The sequence below is a fragment of the Jaculus jaculus genome, chromosome 23, assembly GCF_020740685.1.
Source record: "Jaculus jaculus isolate mJacJac1 chromosome 23, mJacJac1.mat.Y.cur, whole genome shotgun sequence".
NCBI classification, from domain to species: Eukaryota; Metazoa; Chordata; class Mammalia; order Rodentia; family Dipodidae; genus Jaculus; species Jaculus jaculus.
Window position 1 is genome coordinate 8,623,921 of NC_059124.1, and position 16,484 is coordinate 8,640,404.

The window sequence follows — 16,484 nt, forward strand, 5'->3', positions numbered from 1 at the left end:
ATGTTTCTAAAGGTTATATAACTTCAACTTAACCCCATCCATTATATAGCTAGACCCTTCCTAATTTTTTTTTTAATAACAGAGTGAGCTACAGAGGATTCAGACAAGAGAGGGTTACTGGTGGTGTGGGCACCACCACCCTCATCCTGGCAGAAAACTGTAAGTGAGGGCAGTCTTCCTTCCTATTGCCCTGGGTAGAATTTCAGAGCCCGTGTCGACATCGCTCTCTGACAAGCCACCACTGATGACCTGAGTTGATATGCATAATGCATTTGTTGATTCGTCGTCAACACTTCTACGGGGCTTGCTCGATCTGAGGCACTGTTCTTGGTGTGGTGCACACAGCACAGCATATGCCCTGACCTCATAGAGTTTCCAGTGCAGTAGGGACACAGAGGGCAAGCAACAAAACATGCCTCAATATGAGGTGGTGCTAAGTGTCACAAGGATGAATGGGTAGGTGGATGGATGGATGGATGGATGGATGGATGGATGGATGGATGGGTGGGTGGATGGATGAGGGAATGCAGAAAGGGAAGAGGGCCTGTTTATGGACGAAACATTTACCAAGAGACCCCAGCAGACTGAAGAACTTTTACGGCTATCTAGAGAAGGCTCTGCAGGCCCGGTGGGGAATGTGAACCAAAATGCCTCGACAGGGAGGCAGACATGGGTTTGGAGGAATGAGGAAATCAGTTTTGCCCGAGCAGAATGGACAAGCTGACGAGTGGTAGGAAATTTAACTTCGGCATCAAACGTGGTAGAACCAACCCAGAGCCCCTGACGCAGACACTGCCATCCTGGCTCTTTTCTGACCAGGAGCCCATTTATGCCCACAGCAGGAAGTGCGTGACATTGGTCTCCACCTTATTGCTGCCGGGTGGAGGTGACTTTGTGCTGGACCTCATACTCAGTGCGCCCAGCTCTAGAGGGCGGAAGTGAGTGACAGCTTCTCGTGGGTAGGATATAGGTGGGAGGGAGGTGTTACGACATAACAGCTACAGATTTCCACAGTGCACATGCTTCCCACCACAGCCAATCAGCTTGCAGAGTTCCCATAATTTGACAGTCAGGTCTCTCTAGGTGTGTCTGGGAAGATAATTCCAGGGAAACTTGACTATGGAAAAAAAAAAAAATCCACATAGAATGTGAGTAGCGCCACGTCATGAACTGCAGTCCCAGACCGAAGAAAAGAAAGAAGAGGGCCAGAGAGATGGCTTAGCGGTTAAGGCGCTTGCCTGCGAAGCCTAAGGACCCAGGTTCTACTCTCCAGATCCCACGTAAGCCAGACACACAAAGGTGAGGCGAGCACAAAGTTGCACGTGCCCACTAGGTGGCGCCAGCACCTGGAGTCCGGCTGCAGTGGCTGAGGCCCTGGCATGCTCATTGTGTGTGTGTGTGTGTGTGTGTGTGTGTGTGTGTGTGTGTATGTATGTGTGTGTGTGTGTGTGTGTGTGTGTGTCACACTCTAAAATAAAAATAAATATATAAAATTAAAGAGGAAAACCAACCAAGCACCAGCATTCACGACTGTGCCTCCTGGCCTGGGCAGATATGAAGGTATCTTGAACTCTTCTGTGTTTTCCCCACCAGTATGCCCTCCCCGACCTTCTAATCAGGACCCCAAATAAATCCTTCCGCCCTTACGTTGCTGTTTGTCAGCTATTTGGTAAGATCTATGAGAAAAGAACCCTAGGCCCTGCTCTCTCCCCTCCCGGAGCTGGGGAGAGACCCTGTGACCCACAGGTCTTGTCTACTGTGGTGCTGGCATTATTGTCAACAGCTCCTTTTTTTTCTCTCAAAACTGCCCTCAGGCCCACCAGTACTGGGCCCTGGGTCCAGATCCCAGTCAGCCCCAGATGGCATGAGCTGTCCAATTCAGGAAGACAGGACCTGAAGCCTCTGGCACTTCTATCAAAAGTATTTTCCAAGCCAGGCGTGGCAGCGCACGCCTTTAATCCCGGCACTCGGGAGGCAGAGGTAGGAGGATTGCCATGAGTTCGAGGCCACCCTGAGACTACACAGTGAATTCCAGGTCAGCCTGGGCCAGACTGAGACCCTACCTCGAAAAAAAATAAACAATCATTTTCCACTATGAGTTTCAACTCAAAAAGCTGCGCTCTCCGCCTATGGCATCTTCTGCTAGTTAGCTTGTGTGTTTGGAGTCACTCTCGCTCCTCAGGCCAGGTCGGCACGGAACTCACGATGTTCCCCAGAGGCCCTTATGCATCAGCTTTGAGACTTCGGCCTCAAGCCGCCGCCACACCCGGCTCATCTCCATGGTTTGTTTTGTTTTAAGGATTTATTCTATTGTATTTATTTATTTGAGAGAGACAGATGCGGCAGAGAATGGGCGCACCAGGGCCTCCAGCCACTGCAAACGAACTCCAGACGCGTGCGCCCCCTTGTGCATCTGGCTAACGTGGGTCCTGGGGAATCGAGCCTCGAACCGGGGTCCTTAGGCTTAGCAGGCAAGTGCTTAACCGCTAAACCATCTCCATGTTGTTTTAACCTCAATGTCCTTAAACCTTGCGACAGTCACCTCATAGTGCCTGGCTGAGTTGTCCCATTTCTCTCCAGAGCCACAGCATTTAGGTGCCACCAACTGTATTGTTGTTTTTTCTTTTTTTTGGTTTTTCTTTTGTCTCTGATTTTTGAAAATGAGAAGCATGACCAAATGCAAAAAAAAAGAAGAAAAACTCAAAGCTTTCTGCACTCTTTCTAGGCTATTTAAATAGTAATCAAAGAGCATGCACCAAAAAAAGCCCATAAAGATATGAAATATAAACCCTCCTTCTCTGCGGTGCCTCTATTAGAAACAAATGTTTGAGAGCAAGCAATGACAACAAGAGGAAGGCCCCCACCTATAACCAGACAGCCCGATGTAAACAGCCCCAGTTCTTATTCATTTAAAAATTACCAGTGATGGCTTAGCAGTTAAGGTGCTTGCCTGCAAAGCCAAAGGATCCTGGTTCGATTCCCCAGGACCCATATAAGCCAGATGCATAAGGGGGTGGATGTGTCTGGAGTTTGTTTGCAGTGGCTAGGGGCCCTAGGTGCCCATTCTCTCTCTCTTTCTCCCTCCCTCCCTCTCTCTCTCTGTCTCTCTCTCTCTCTCTCTCTCAAATAAAGAAAAATTAAAATTTAAAAGAGTTACCAAGGATGATAATAAAAAGACTCTGTCCAGAGATACATTTCGAAGGTGAAGTAGACAGCCGCCTTCTCTCCAGGACCGAGGACAGAGCGCACTTCCCACCCTAATAAAATTCGTGGAGTTTAACTTGATTTCTGTTTATTGATGATTGATTTATTTTGGAGATAGGATGTCACTATATAGACAGGCTGGGCTGAAACTCGGGTGTCTCCTGCCTCGACTTCTCAACTGACAAGATCACAGGTGCGTGCCTGGCTCCTCTGACAGTTCCGTTCTGGATTTACTAAAATGTCACAAGCCATTTCTCCAGCCTGAATAGTTTTGAAGAGTAATTACATCGCCACCGAGTGACAGGAAGAGTGGGGGATGGGCCAGCCTCGCGTGCTTAATTCCACATAGACCGCGGGCAGCTGTGAGGTTCATATGCCGAGGGGCCCCACTGAAGACCCCCGCCCTGGCACTGGGGAGCAAAAATGGTTCAGCCTCAATGGAACAATCAATTTACCATGTATCAAGCAACTATGTAAATAATGAGACATAACTCTTGTTTTTAAAGAATGAATAAGAAACATAAAGCATAGTTCCTGGTCCCAAAGGGTTTTACAGTACATATGAAAACCCAAGACTAAGGCCAGCAAAGCAGCTGAGGAAAAAAAAAAAAAAATGATGGGTATCACAAACAATGACTTCAGACTCAGGAGTTCAAGAAAGCCCTCATGCCCAGTACTAAAAGCCTATGGCGGGGAGAAGTCACGAGCCCTAGGGGTGCAACGTCTGCTGCTGTCTCGCTAAATGTATATACTGTGCCCACCAAACTGCCCAGTAAGCACTTCTGTTAATGTTCATACCCATATATTAATACTACTCTCACTTTTAGATTAGAGAAGCTTCTCTTTTCAGATGGCAGTGACATTGGGATGATTCCAAAAGCAACAGAGTGCTGAGAAGAAGTGACAGGAGTGCTCAGCACTGCAATATCTCTATCACACCTTCCAAGGCTCAGGGTCCATTGTGGAAGAGGTGGAGGAAAGAATGTAAGAGCCAAAGGAAGGGTAGGACTCCTTACAATGCGCTTCCCCCAGACACAAAATGGCCTGCATATCCATGACCTCACAGTGCCTGACACTACCTACACAAGACCATCATAAGAGGAGGAAAAGAACCGGGCGTGGTGGCGCACTCCTTTAATCACAGCACTCAGGAGGCAGAGGTAGGAGGACTGCCATGAGTTCAAGGCTACCCTGACAGAGTTAATTCCAGGTCATCCTGGACCAGAGGGAGACCCTATCTCGAAAAACCAAAAAAAAAAAAGAGAGGAGGAAAAGATCATGACATCAAAATAAAAGAGACTGAATGACAGGGGGAGGGGATGTGATGTAGAGCGGAATTGTGAAGGAGAAGATGAGGGAAGGGAAGGAACTATCATGGCTTATTGTCTATAATTATGGAAATTGTCATTTAAAAAGGTTGAAACAGGGCTGGAGAGATGGCTTAGAAGTTAAACACTTGCCTGTGAAGCCTAAGGACCCCGGTTCGAGGCTCGATTCCCCAGGACCCACGTTAGCCAGATACACAAGGGGGTGCACGTGTCTGGAGTTTATTTACAGTAACTGGAGGCCCTGGAGTGCCCATTCTCTCTCTCTCTCTCTCTCTCTCTCTCTCTGCTTCTTTCTCTCTTTCTCTCTGTCACTATCAAATAAATAAATAAATAATGAACAAAAAATATTTATTTAAAAAAAGGTTGAGGGCTAGAGGGATGGGTTAGCAGTTAAGGCGTTTGCCTGCAAAGCCAAAGGACCCAGGTTCAATTCCCCAGGACCCATGTTAGCCAGATAGACAGGAAGCGCATGCATGTGGAGTTCACTTATAGTGGCTGGAGACCCTGGCATGCCCATTCTCTCTCTCTCTCTCTCTCCCCCTCTTTCTCTGTCAAATGAATAAATAAATAAAATATTTTTTTAAAAAAAGGTTGAAACAAAAAAAGAAAAAGCAATTTTAAAAAAGGGTTGAAAGAAAGAGCTCAAGACAGACGGATTCAAAATGAAAGAGTGCGGCGGGGTCTGTCAGAAGAGCATGACGTGGGCTGGGATGAAAAGCGAATGGTCTCCGTTGCTTGCGGAGGGACGAGGAGGACCAAGAACCAGGACCAACGCAGGCTGAAGGCGCCACGGCCAGAGGCGCGAAGGAGCTCTGCTGCCAACAAGCGCTGCCTGCAGGAAGCTCACGTGGGAGCCACAGAGGTGCCTGGTTTGGAAGAGTGTGGTCCAGCAGGAAGAGCCATCCAGAGGGAGCCCAGGGGCATCCCCAGTGCTGCTGACTGGGCAGCTGCAGACGTGGGTCAGGCAGCTCAGTTAAGGAGACTGCCTCTCTCACAGTCCACCTCCAAGAGGGGGCACATGCACTACTTGTAGCCCCCCAAGGGAGTCTGTCCTCAGGCCTCTCCACTCAGCACCACATAGGAAGACGATAAAGAAGTAAATTCACAGGCTGGAGAGATGGCTTAGCGGTTAAGGCACCTGCCTGCAAAGCCAAAGGACGTCAGTTCGATTCCCCAGGACCCACGTAAGCCAGATGCACACGAGGTGGCATGTGCATCTGGAGTTTGTTTGCAGTGGCTGGAGGCCCCGATGCTCCCATTCTCTCTCTCTCTCTCTCCCTCTTTCTCTCTCTCTTTCACTCTCAAATAAATAAATAATAAACAAAGAAGTGCTCTTCCAGGCCACCCTGTCCATCTCAGATCCAGCCGCAGATTCTTCAGTAAAAGAAAGGGTAGGAGAGTGGCTTCGGACTCAGACAGACAGAGTTTGTAAGTTCACTAACCTCTCTGAGTCCAACTTTCATTGTCTATATAATGAATCTAAAGATAGGATTTACCCATGCATGTTGGGAGGGTAAAAACAAGGTGATAGGCACAATGCTTTGATCAACTGGCCCAAGCCATAGAATGCATTAACTATTTAAAACTCATCTTAGGGGCTGAAGAGATGGCCTAGTGGTTAAGGTACTTGCCTACGAAGCCTAAGGAGCCAGGTTTGATTCCCAGTACCTGGACAAGGTGGCGCATGTGTTTGGAGTTTGTGTGCAGTGGAGAGAGGCCTTGGAGCACCCATTCTCTCTCTCTCTCTCTCTTTCTCTCTCTCTCTCTCTCACCCAAAATAAATAAATAAAATACATTTTTGAAAAATCATTTCATTTAATCCTTCAAACCTATGGTTACAAGTCTTGACTATATCATATTGTGTCTTGATTGGCATTGTTCAAAATGTTTTCATTAACACTTCTCCTCAAAGTCAAATGCAATTATTACAAGGCTGGGGGCTGGAGAGATGGCTCAGTGGTTAAGACACTTTCCTGAAAAGTCTAATGACCTGGGTTCAATTCCTCAGTACCCGTGCAAAGCCAGATGCACAAAATGGCACATGCATCTGGAGTTCGTTTGCAGTGGCTGGAGGCCCTGGCACACTCATTCTCTCTATCTGACCATCTGCCTGCCCTGTCTGTCTGTCTTTCTCCATTTAACTCTGCTTGTAAAATGTACTTTTTTTAAAATAAGGAATCAGGAGGCTTTAAATAGCACACTATATCCTTACCTGCAAATGTTTCTTACTGAGGCAGAAGCTTTTACATAATCAAATTGATTACTGTCTCTGGAAACAGAAAAATGAAAGGTGCTTGGTTACATGGTAGGCAGCATTTCAATCTCATATGAATATAAATGGAAAGTACGTGTCCAATGGAGTAAGCAGCTCTCCTTGACATTCCAACACGGGCTTGCTTTCAGCCATCAAGGCCAAACCCACCTTTCTTCTCCAGCATCAACAGCCTGTAAAGAAGTGGCATGAGACTAATCTGCTTCCGACCAGGCCCTTTCTCACCTAAGAACCCTGGATTTAGGGCCCACGCTAAGCCTGGAATGACCTGACGTTGAGATCCTCAGTTAATTACAACTGCAAACACCCTTTCGGCAAGTGAGATCCCATTCACAGGGTCCAAAGCTAAGACTTGAACACGTCTTTCGGGACACCAGCGGTTGTTCCACGGCAAAGGGAATTTAGAGATTTAAAATGCAGGTTATTTTGATGGTTTGCTTCATGTGCCAACATGACTGACAACATGAGGTGCCCAGATACTCAGTCAGGAAGTATTGTGGACGGTGTCTGTGAGGAATCTTGGGATGGGGTGAACATCCATCCCGGTAGATTGAGTCAAGCAGCTTGCCCCCCCCCCCAACCTGCTGTGGTAGTCCTCATCCAAATCAATGAAGGAGTGTGTGCAGAGCAAAAAGGGGGACCCTCCCTCCCACGAGTAATTGGGGTTTTTACTGCCTGAGTCCTTTAATGTGGGACATCAGTCTTTTTCTGCTTTGGGTATTGAAATGAATGAATCATTTCTTGAGTTTTGAAGCTGCAACTTTTAGATGGAATTTATACCGGGTGCTCTCCTGCTTCTCAGGCTTAAACTACAGTTAGTTCTCCCGGGCGCCCAACTCACTGTCTACAGAGAGCAACGCAGCCACCAGAAATGCATAATGCATGAGCCAATTCCTTACAGCCTCTCCCTCTCTCCCTCTCTCTCCCTCTCTCTCTCTCTCTCTCTCTCTCCCCGTCTGTCTTTTTTTCTCTTTCTCTTCTCCCCATCCACTGGCTCTCTATCCCTCTCTCCTTTCTTTTCATCCTCTCCCTTATCTCATCTCTCCACCTCTTTCTCACCCCAGATTTACTGGAGAACCCCATCTAAAATAAGCCTCAGATCTAGTGAGCTGATAAGCAAGAGACTCTTGGTCCCAGCCAAACACAGGCAGGGTGTGCACCGTGGACTGGGGGACCCTGTAAAACTTCTGCTAAGGCCAGACACGAAACCAGAGGCCCTAGTGAGGCAGTAATACATATCTGAGGACAATTTCCAATAACTTACAAGGCTTAATGGAATAACTATTTTCTTCCTAAGGGGCCATTCCAACTAATTAAAATGTCCAGCTCCTTTGGTTTTTAATTAGAATTATAGCAGCTTGGTTTGGAAACATTGGTTTTCTCACACTGATCAGAAATTCTTAGCTGGGCATGGTGGCGCACGCCTTTAATCCCAGCACTTGGGAGGCAGAGGTAGGAGGATCACTGTGAGTTCGAGGCCACCCTGAGACGACAGAGTTAATTCCAGGTCAGCCTGGACCAGAGTGAGACCCTACCTTGAAAAATCAAAAAAAAAGAAAAAGAAAAGAAAAGAAATTCTTAAACACACTGATGTTTTCCAATAATGAAAAGAGAAGATGGATTTTTTTAATGCAGTTTAGTAAACACAAATATCTCAAAAATGGGTTTATGAGGGAAAACAGAAGAACCAACTGCATGGCCACCCTACTGTATCTGAGTTAACTAGACATTTGCGTTCATTATTTTGCAGCACACCCCTCCCTATGCCACGTCCTTTGCTCTGTCCAGAATCGGTTTGAGAAATGGCTACATAGAGACCAGGGAAATGGCAGAGTGAATACAGGGACGGACTCTCAAGTCAGAGTATCCGGCCTCCACGCGGAAGTGGAAAGCTACGGCTGGCTTCTATGTTCCCAGAACTCTGACTCTGAGACAAGAGGCAGAGATGAGAGAATTTCCCAGAGGCCCATGGGCCATCTAGCCTGATGAATGCAGCAATAAGAGAGACCTTGGGCTGGAGGGATGGCTTAGCAGTTAAGGCGTTTGCCTGCAAAGCCAAAGGACCCAGGTTCGATTCCCCAGGACCCACGTTAGCCAGATGCACAAGGGGGCGCACGTGTCTGGAGTCTGTCCGCAGTGGCCAGAGGCCCTGGTGCACCCACTCTCTCTTCCCACCCCTTTTCTCTGTCAAATAAATAAATAAAAGTAAAATTTTTTTTAAGAAAAAAAAAGAGAGACCTTCCATCAAATAAGGAGCAAGGTGAGGATAGACCCTGAAGTTGTTTTCTGGCCTTCACACGTGTGTGCCTGCACACGTGAGTACAACACACACACACACACACACACGTGCATGCACATACTCCAAGTTTTTTTTTTTTTTTTCAAACAGAAATGACCAAACCAAGAGCATCCAGCCCCAGGTGTAAACAGTGCTGGCAACCCAGTCCCCTTATCTTGTTCAGTTCTTTAAACAACATTATATTTGATGGCAGGAAAAAAAAAATCAAAAACTGCTAACAGGCCAGTTGTTTGCTACTGTAGATGGCCTGAGCGGTGGCCCCTGCTTCTCTGGCTACCAAGAAGCACAAGATGAAGTCCGTACTCATCTTCCCCAGTTACCTTTTATCTTCGACTTTTGTTTATTCCCCTGACTTTCCCGTTTGGACCCAACTGCATTATTCTTTCATAAGATGCTCCTTTTTGTATTCTGTTTCCTTCATTTGAATCTATCTCCAATCTCAACTGAAAAGTAGACTAAGATGTGAGGCAAATAAAGTCACAGTGCCAGGCTTGGTAGCGCACGCCTTTAATCCCAGCACTCGGGAGGCAGAAGTAGGAGGATTGCCTTGAGTTTGAGGCCACCTTGAGACTACAGTTAATTCCAGGTCAGCCTGGACCACAGTGAGACCCTACCTCAAAAAACCAAAAAATAAAAATAAAAAATAAATAAAGCCACACCCCCAAGGGCACAGACCACAGCCAAACGGAAGGGCCTCTGGCGTCCACCCTGGTGCCTGTCCTTTGGAGCAGGTGTCTCGGCTCTCCTTGCCGTGCAGTAAGTCTGGGCACCTTTCGGTGGCACACAGACCCCACACGTGGAGTCGTCATATGACAGACACATAGGATACAGAAAGTCCCAACCCGCAGCGTCATGGCCATCTGCTCCTGCCCCTCTCCTACCTGGACTGCTGTGCTGGCTGCCCATTTCCCCCAGCGCTGAAGATGATGGCTGGGAAGGAAAAGGAGATGGAAAGGGCGAGAAGAAACAGCCCACTGTAGTACCGCCAGTGGGGCCCAACACGCACGTCTGTGAGTCACAGCACCAACAGCTATGATGATAATAGCGGTCACGCGGCACACACGCCACTGCGCCAAGCAGTCTGCGTGCGCCCTCGCTGCTCCCTCTTCCAGCCCCCCACACCATGACAGCTCCTGTTTGGAAAAGCCACAGATCCTATTTGGAAGAGCCACAAACCTACTTCCCCAAAATGGTGTGACTTGTTGCAAGTTAATAGACCTCACTACTTTGCAGCAGCCGCCAAAGTTCTCACAGACTGGACAAAAGTGGACATTCACCCATCCCAAGTAGGTCACCTCTTCCAACTGTGGGGGACTCTGGCCAGATTGACATGATGTCGTGGTCAAAATTTTTTTAAAAAGTTCCCTCTAATTGTTTCAAATACCAGCCTCCCATACATATCCAGCCTTGCGTCTACTACAGGTTTGGGGATGTGACTGTCAGGGGCGAGAAAGACGTGGGGTTAGCCACTCACATCACATCGGCCAGCGAGCGGGAAATAGGTGTAGACATCGACCACTGTCTACCCAGACGGCCATGGGCGTAGGCAGAGGTGAGAATGCACGTGCCCCCCAACACCCTCCAATTCAAACCTTCCGAGGCTGGACAGGGCCAAAGGCTAGGCCTTCCCAACGGTCCTAGGAGCACATGCTCAGTGACCCTTACAAAATGCTGGCCCTTCTGTGCTGTTTTTGGAAACCAAATCCTTCCTCCCAGCATCCCCCTCCCAAGACCCTGTGTCCCTGGGCGCACTACGGATGGACTTGTCCAGGCTTGAGGTCTCAACTTTGTGATTTCCTCCCCATCAGCCTGGTCTCTCTGGACCCTACCGGGTTTTGATCCAAGCCCTCACTGGCCTCGAGGATGCTTAAGTGACCCCCCCACACCACGCCCTCCTCTTACTCTGCGCACATTCCCACCATCTCCAGGATACGGCTGCCTGAAAACGCGGCTGGTTCCCTCTCATTGGAGTCATTTTCCAGACCCAATTGAAAAGGCGAAATGCCATCGATCCCAGTGCTGGCCTTAACAGACTGCTATGCGTCACTCTCCTGAATCCATGCCCACCTCTCACTGTAGGAACCGGACTTAAAACTCCCCACCCAGCCCTGGGATCAGAGTCTCTGTTTAATTTTCATGACCACATGCATCCTATGAGAACACCAAGTTATAGCCTCCCTGTCTGCTTAAAGGATCCCCTGTGAGGTCAACCACAAGCCACTGCGTTCTATGAACGTGGAGAGGAACTGGGCCCGAGCGGCTGAGGCCACAGACGGACGCCAGAACCGTCCACCTGCGTGGAGTCTGGGACCCAGAGACGCTGAGAACGGCGCTTGTGTTCTCTGCACAGCCTGGAAGGGCCGCCAACGTGGCCCAGCCTCACCCAGCCCCCCAGCCCACCACCCCCCAGGCACAGCCGTGCTCTGTGCATGGGCCAGAATCGACTCAAACTCCAGCCACAGCTCTGGGGTGCACAGTTTCTCCGTGAGCTTCTCCCACGAGCCTGGGCCGCTCTGGGTCTTTGGGAGCTCCATCTGCAAGAGCTGCCTGTTTGGTCAAGATGAAAGCTGACTGGGGAAGCAGAAATTCAGAGCGCACCAAAATAATCACAATGACAAAAGCTTCTGCTTTCCCACGTCACTTGGTAAGAACTAGACTTTTATTTTATTTTATTTTGGTTTTTCGAGGAGGTAGGGTTTCACTCTAGTCCAGGCTGAGCTGGAATTAACAATGGAGTCTCAGGGTGGCCTTGAACTCACGGCGATCCTCCTACTTCTGCCTCCTGAGTGCTGGGATTAAAGGCGTGCGCCACCATGCCTGGCTTAAGAACCAGATTCTTATAATCATAAGAAAAACGCTAAAATGTAGGTGTCCTACCCAAACCCTAGATAGGGAAACTAAGTTTCTGAGTGGAAAAAAAACACCCTCAAATCACACAGTGCACAACCTAGGCTTCAAGAGTGTTCTCGGGACTCATCCAGTGCAGCGTCTGTGGCATGGAGCTACCAGAATTCAGAGGGAAGAGGGAGAACCAGACATGGCTGTTTTGTGATATGGCCTTATCTAAGTCACTGGAATTCTCAAACGCAAGGCCCACCGACACTGCAGATGTTAAGTTCAAAGGACTGGTGCGCGCATGGGACCTGAACCTCTGGGGCAGGCAGTCACTTATACAGAGGTTTTCCTCCGGTCTGAACCCGGGATAGGACAAAGCAGAGAGCAGAGGGACCAGAGATAGGGGTGAATTAGAGGCCGGGCCTGGGCATGAGCAGTACAAGGTGACAGAGAAGCAAGAGGTAAGAAGGAGTGACTGAGCGTGCGAAGCAAAACAAGATAAGGTGGAAGGAGAGCATGGCAGGGAAAGAAGGCCAGGAGAGAAGTCAAGAGGAGAATCTGGCCATGAGCTGGGATGGGGAGAGGAGGCCCACACACTCAATGCCACCAAGTGTCCTGCTAAGCAGAAGAGCCCAGGCGGTGCCGTCCAGCGTGATCAGAACAGAAGACATGATCCGCGGAGAATGAAATGAAGAGAACACTCACTATTCAGACAGATCAAGGAAAAGGACAAGAATATATTAATTAAAAAGAAGACAGGGGCTGGAGAGATGACTTGGCGGTTAAGACACTTTCCTGCAAAGCCAAAGGACCCAGGTTCGATTCCCCAGGCCCACGTAAACCAGATGCACAAGGTGGCGCATGCATCTGGAGTTTGTTTGCATTGGCTGGAGGCCCTGGTACACCCATTCTCTCTCTCTCCCTCTCTCTCTCATCCTGTCTCAAATAAATAAATAAATTAAATATATTTTTAAAAGAAGATAGGATTAATAAAATATTTTTTAAAGTGGGAGGGCTGGAGATATGGCTCAGCACTTGCCTGCAAAGCCTAAGGACCTGAGCTTAAATCCCCAGTACCCACATAACACCTCATGTATAAGGTGGCACATGTGGCTGGAGTTTGCTTGCAGTGGCTAGAGGCCCTGGCATGCTTGCTCTCTCTCTCTCTCTCTCTCTCTCTCTTCCTCTCTCTCTCTCTCTTTCTCTTCTCTGTCTCTTTCTGCTTGCAAATAAATAAAGTAAAATATTTTTTAAATATTTTTTTTAATTTTTTATTTATTTATTTGAGAGCGACAGACACAGAGAGAAAGACAGATAGAGGGAGAGAGAGAGAATGGGCGCGCCAGGGCTTCCAGCCTCTGCAAACGAACTCTAGACTCGTGCACCCCCTTGTGCATCTGGCTAACGTGGGACCTGGGGAACCGAGCCTCGAACCAGGGTCCTTAGGCTTCACAGGCAAGCGCTTAACCACTAAGCCATCTCTCCAGCCCGATAAGTAAAATATTTTTAAAAAGAAGACAGGGTTGAAGAAATGGCTTAGCGATTAAGGCATTTGCCTGCAAAGCCAAAGGACCCAGGTTGAATTCCCTAGGACCCAAATAAGCCAGATGTACTAGGTGGCACATGTGTCTGGAATTCATTTGCAGCAGCTAGAGGCCCTAGCACATCCATTCTCTCCCTCTCTCTCTCTCTCTCTCTCTCTCTCTCTCTCTCTCTCTCTGTCTTTCTTTCTCTCTCTCAAATGAGCAAAAATAATATGGAAAAGAAGCCAAAAGTGAGGCTGTAGAGATGGCCCGTGGGTTAAAGGCACTTGCTTGCAAAACCTGGCAGGCGGGGTTCAATTCCCTAGTACCCACGTGAAGCCAAATGCAAAACGTGGGGCATACATCTGAGGTTCATTTGCACTCACTAAAGGGTCTGGTGCACCTTCCCCCCCAACAACGTGTATGTGTGTGTGTGTGTGTTGTCTACATGCATGCAAATAGTTAAATTTTAAAAAAAAAAAACAGACTGAGCTAGAGAGGTGGCTTAGCGGTTAAGTGCTTGCCTGTGAAGCCTAAGGACCCCGGTTCGAGGCTCCATTCCCCAGGACCCACATTAGCCAGATGCACAAGGTGCAGCATGCGTCTGGAGTTTGTTTGCAGTGGCTGGAGGCCCTGGCGCGCCCATTCTCTCTCTCTCCCTATCTGCCTCTTTCTCTCTGTCACTCTCAAATAAATAAATATAAACAAACAAACAAACAAACAAAAAGATGGAAAAGTGAAAGCCAATTAAAGGGGTTGGCCAAGTGCTAACCCAACTAGAAAAAGGCAGACCTCTCTACCCAAGGGCAAGACTTGGCTCTGTCACTGGGAGACGGCATCATCAAAGGGGAGGAGGTCCAGCCCACAGCAAAGGTGACATCTGCCCTTGAAGGTAGCGTGGGTAGGAATGAGAACAAAACCAGGAGCCGGAGAAGAGCAGAGCACTGAAGGAGACACCGGTGTGACCAGCTGGGAGCAGTGGCCCACGCCGATGACCTCAGGCTGCAAGTTTGAGACTAGAAACTACGTAATGACATCAAGGACAGGCTAGGCCTAACCCTATAGAGACCTCATCTCAAAACACAAAACAAGGGCTGGAGAGACGGCTTAGCGGTTAAGGCGCTTGCCTGGAAAGCCAAAGGTTCATTTGCAGTGGCTGGTGGCCCTGGCATGCCCATTCTCTCTCTCTCTCTCCTCCTCCTCTCTTTCTGTCTCTCTCTCTCCCTCCCTCTTTCTCTGTCAAATAAATAAATAAATAAAAATATTTACCAGTGGGGAGCGAGGAAATTATGGCACTGGCAGTTAGAATGACAAAGATGATTTCTGCAAAGCTACATCGGCATGTGTGAAACAACAGCGTGTGTGGTGGAGGCAGGCAGACAGAGACAGAAAGAAAGATTAACCATTTGCCTCGAAGACACTTCTCAGATGGTCCTAAACCAAAGGCCACTCCTTCACCAGAAAACGCCTAATAAAAAAGTACGTCCGGGTAGTGACGGATTGGTGAACAAATAATTCCTTGCTCTTTGGAACTGTTTGATAGCTTTGATTAGACAAAAAAAACACATCGCCTAGGAATTCCCTGGGGAGATTTTTAAATAGTGTACATGCTGTTCTAACTGAAAAAAAAAAAAAAATTGCTTCTCAGGTACCTATCATAATGCCCCCAGTGATGACTTTTTTCACAACGCTGGTGGCAAAACCTCACTCCACAGGAGTTTGAAGACAAAGTGTCCCCCGCAGCTGTGTTTGTGATTAAACTCAAAGTCAATCGTCAGCTGGTGGAGCTTTTGGGAGGTGGAGACTGGCTGGAGGAATGTGTTGCTCAGGGTGGTATCGCCCAGCTCCCTCCTGCCAGAGCTAGCTTAACTCTCTTGCTGCTTCCTGCCAGGCTCCACCCACCAAGATAAGCCTGGCAGGGCGTGGTGGTGCACGCCTTTAATCCCAGCCCTTGGGAGGCAGAGGTGGGAGGATCGATCGCTGTGAGTTCAAAGCCACCCTGAGACTGCATAGTGAATTCCAGGTTAGCCTGGGCTAGAGTGAGACCTTACCTTGAAAAAACAAAACAAAACAACAACAAAAAAGACTGCTAGCCGGGTGTGGTGGCGCACACCTTTATCCCAGCACTCGGGAGGCGGAGGATCACCATGAGTTCGAGGCCACTCTGAGACTACGTAGTGAATTCCAGGTCAGCCTGGACCAGAGTGGACCTCAAAAAAAAAAAAAAAATAAACAAAAAAGGTTACTAGCCTGAAATCAACTCTTCCATATGCTGCTTTTAGTTGGGTGTTTTTGCCAGTAAAGAGAAGGTACTGTACCCAATACCAGCCCACTGAATAGAAACGTCCAGGCAAGACCCAGACACAGGCAGTTTGGAAACACTTCCCACACAATTTCAACTCGCTGGACAAAGAGCCTTCTATTCTATGGAAGAGACAAGTGGAAGCTACTATCAAAATCAAAATGCTATGTGATCCCAGAGCTGTGTTCACTCTGGTGAAATGCCTGGCGGTCTGGAGCCCCGGGAAGAGCAGGGAAGAAAGTATGATGGGAAAACATGGAAGCTGGAGCGGAGAGATGTTTGGCTTCTCGAGACTCACAGCCCAGGGGGAACTCTTGACACAAACAGGCACGTCCTTGTCCCCACCCACCCCACGGCCACATACTTGGCATCTCCGGGGAGACAAGCCTGATTTCAACTCCTCAAAAAGCCACATCCACCTGGCCCTGCTCCCAAACCATCCACATGCATCTCACCCTCGGGAGGCCAGAACCCAGGAGAAACGTGTTCGTACTTTCTTGGTGGGAACTTTAATCTTCAAGAATTCTGCTTCTCTGGCCAGCACCTGCCACGGGGCGTGTATCCGGACGAAGACGGATCCTTGGCTTTTACTCTGCAAGGCACAAAGGAAAAAGAGCCCAGCTCAAACCGCTGCTTCCCAGCTCTGGAAGTCACGGACCTCTTGTTCTTCATGTTGGCGTTCTGTCCCTTAGTACCAGTTCCACCCCACACCCATACCCAA

The 16,484-nt window shown here is 48.4% G+C and overlaps 1 protein-coding gene across 2 annotated transcripts in view; it reads right to left on the bottom strand.

Annotated features, from left to right (window-relative positions):
• Positions 1 to 16,484, bottom strand: part of Ano2 (anoctamin 2) — a 382,845-nt gene that overhangs the window by 266,189 nt on the left and 100,172 nt on the right. For both annotated transcript variants that reach the window (XM_045139660.1, XM_045139661.1), the window contains one exon: positions 16,257 to 16,355. In XM_045139660.1, the coding sequence (XP_044995595.1) occupies positions 16,257 to 16,355 (99 nt within the window). The remainder of the gene's footprint in view (positions 1 to 16,256; positions 16,356 to 16,484) is intronic.